This window comes from Oratosquilla oratoria, chromosome 20, assembly GCF_046742065.1.
Source record: "Oratosquilla oratoria isolate Oo_2021 chromosome 20, ASM4674206v1, whole genome shotgun sequence".
Lineage (NCBI taxonomy): Eukaryota > Metazoa > Arthropoda > Malacostraca > Stomatopoda > Squillidae > Oratosquilla > Oratosquilla oratoria.
The window spans coordinates 32,626,625-32,628,829 of record NC_134796.1 but is presented as its reverse complement, the minus strand read 5'-3'; the positions used below and the strand labels follow the sequence as shown (position 1 = coordinate 32,628,829).

At 44.8% G+C, this 2,205-nt stretch overlaps 1 protein-coding gene across 1 annotated transcript in view; it reads left to right on the top strand.

Moving 5' to 3' along the window:
* Positions 1-229: 229 nt before the first annotated feature.
* LOC143036169 (uncharacterized) overlaps positions 230-2,205 on the top strand; it is an 18,149-nt gene continuing 16,173 nt past the window's right edge. The window contains exon 1 of the mRNA XM_076203417.1: positions 230-322. Within this exon, the coding sequence (XP_076059532.1) occupies positions 230-322 (93 nt within the window). The remainder of the gene's footprint in view (positions 323-2,205) is intronic.

The following is a 2,205-nucleotide window of genomic DNA, read 5'->3' as shown; positions in this document are numbered from 1 at the left end:
TATAGATGGGGATGACAGGTAGTAAAGGACACGGAACTGCCTAGTGTAGCCCATATGGTCTCTTGCAGTCTTCTTCATCCTTATGTTCTTATGTACTACGGTGGCGACGACTACTACCACTACTAATGCCACCACCACATCAAAGTGACAATCTCGGCTGCAGACTGCTCGTGTCCGCTCGAGTCTTCTTGGTGGATCAGATCCACAGGAGACTTGGGGCAGAATTACGATGGAGCGCTCTTCCCCGGCGCGGCGTACCGACGCCGCAGGGGCTAGGAGTCCGGCAGACTCCTTCGTCGGGAAAGACGACACTGAAGAACAAGTCGGAAGCGCCCTTTGATGGGCGAGGGCGTTTCCAGCCGAGGCAGCGGTAGGGACTGGGCATCCCCCGCCTAAGTCCTCAAGGACTTCTTTCTTCCTATGAGCGCAGAACCTCCCAGTCTGCGAACGTGACTGGAGGGGTCCCTCGAGGATGCAGCTACGACCAGATTCAGGCTCAAAGAAGACGTATATAAGGGCTCTGATTTAGTATGGGCTCTTTCATAAAAAAAACGGGCTATTATCATCAAATGGGCTTCGAAACTGGATTAAATCGGGCTCAGAGAAGACAAATGCAAGGGCTTTTGTTTCGTAGAATGGGCTCTTTCTTAAGAAAATGGACTTTTACTATCCATCGTGAACAGGGCTTCGGAACTGGGCTAATTCCGACTCGAAGACACATACAAGGGCTTATTTTCCGTAAAATGGGCTCTTTCTTCAGAAAATGGGCTTTTACACCGCAAAATGGGCTATTTCTTCAGAAAATGGGCTTTTACGCCAAAAAATGGGCTGTTTCCTCAGAAAATGGGGTTTTACACCGTGAAATGGGCTATTTCTTCAGAAAATGGGCTTTTACGCCGTGAAATGGGCTATTTCTTCAGAAAATGGGCTTTTACGCCGTGAAATGGGCTATTTCTTCAGAAAATGGGCTTTTACACCGTGAAATGGGCTATTTCTTCAGAAAATGGGCTTTTACACCGTGAAATGGGCTATTTCTTCAGAACATGGGCTTTTACACCGTGAAATGGGCTCTTTCATCAGAAAATGGGCTTTTATTACCTGAAATGGGCTCTGAATTAAGGGCTATTCAAAGAGCCAATTGATCTGGTCAATGCAGTGGCATCCCCTCAGCTGAATAAAATCGTATGATGTTATTATTATATGTCTGTATTCATTCATGTCTTCCTTTGGGATCCATTCTTATGCATTTATATCAAAACATGTATTATTCCCGAAGAACGTTAATTCTTCCATGATTAAGTCCAAAGTCTCTGCTTTTATCATTACATCGTCTTTGGTGCTTTAAACGTTGAGACATATACTATTCCCGAAGAACATAAGTTCTTCTAAGATTAATTCTGAATTCTGTGTTTTTATTACCGAATTCTTCTACGATCAATTCTGAATTCTCAGAATTGAAATAAAATTAATCACTTTGTTTCATACTTTCTTACGAAACAGTTCGGTCATGTCGGTGCACAAAGTAGGATAGGTGTCCTTCATGAAAAAGACGCTTTTTTTTTATCGCGTAGCAACCAGAGTACATGGCATTATCGTTATTTATGCAGGAGGACTAAGATTAAGATATTCAAAGTCACTTGTGCTCCCTGTCTTGCTGCACGGCTGTGAGACATGGACATTGAATGCTTACTTAAAGAGGCGTCTCGATGTCTTTGGTACTAAGTGCCTTCGGAGAATCATGGGGCATCACTGGGGTGACTTCGTATTGAACCAGAGGCTGTGCTGTGAAACTTAGTTTGGGTCAGTTGCCTTCAGCATAATTCGTGAACGTCAACTCCGGTTATATGGGCATCATGTGGCATGTTTCCCTGATGTTCACCCTACTCATAGGGTTCCTGTCTCCAGAAAAGACAGGAGTTCATGATTAGGACAAGTTGATCGAAACTGCCGAGAGTTGTTTGGAGTGGGAAGGATGGCTGTATGTGTATAAGCGCGTGTGTATTCACCCTGGTCTTCGGATCACGTGTTCGACTCGTGATCGACAGCTATTTCCCTCCCGGAAGAGAGCTCAGAGCTCGTATTACCGATCCTTACACGCACACACACACCCAACTCCCCGCCCACGAGAGTTGGAGTAACGACTCGAAGCTCAGCTATACTGAAATTATTTCAGCCCTTTGTGTATGTGTGTGTACAATGTATTAA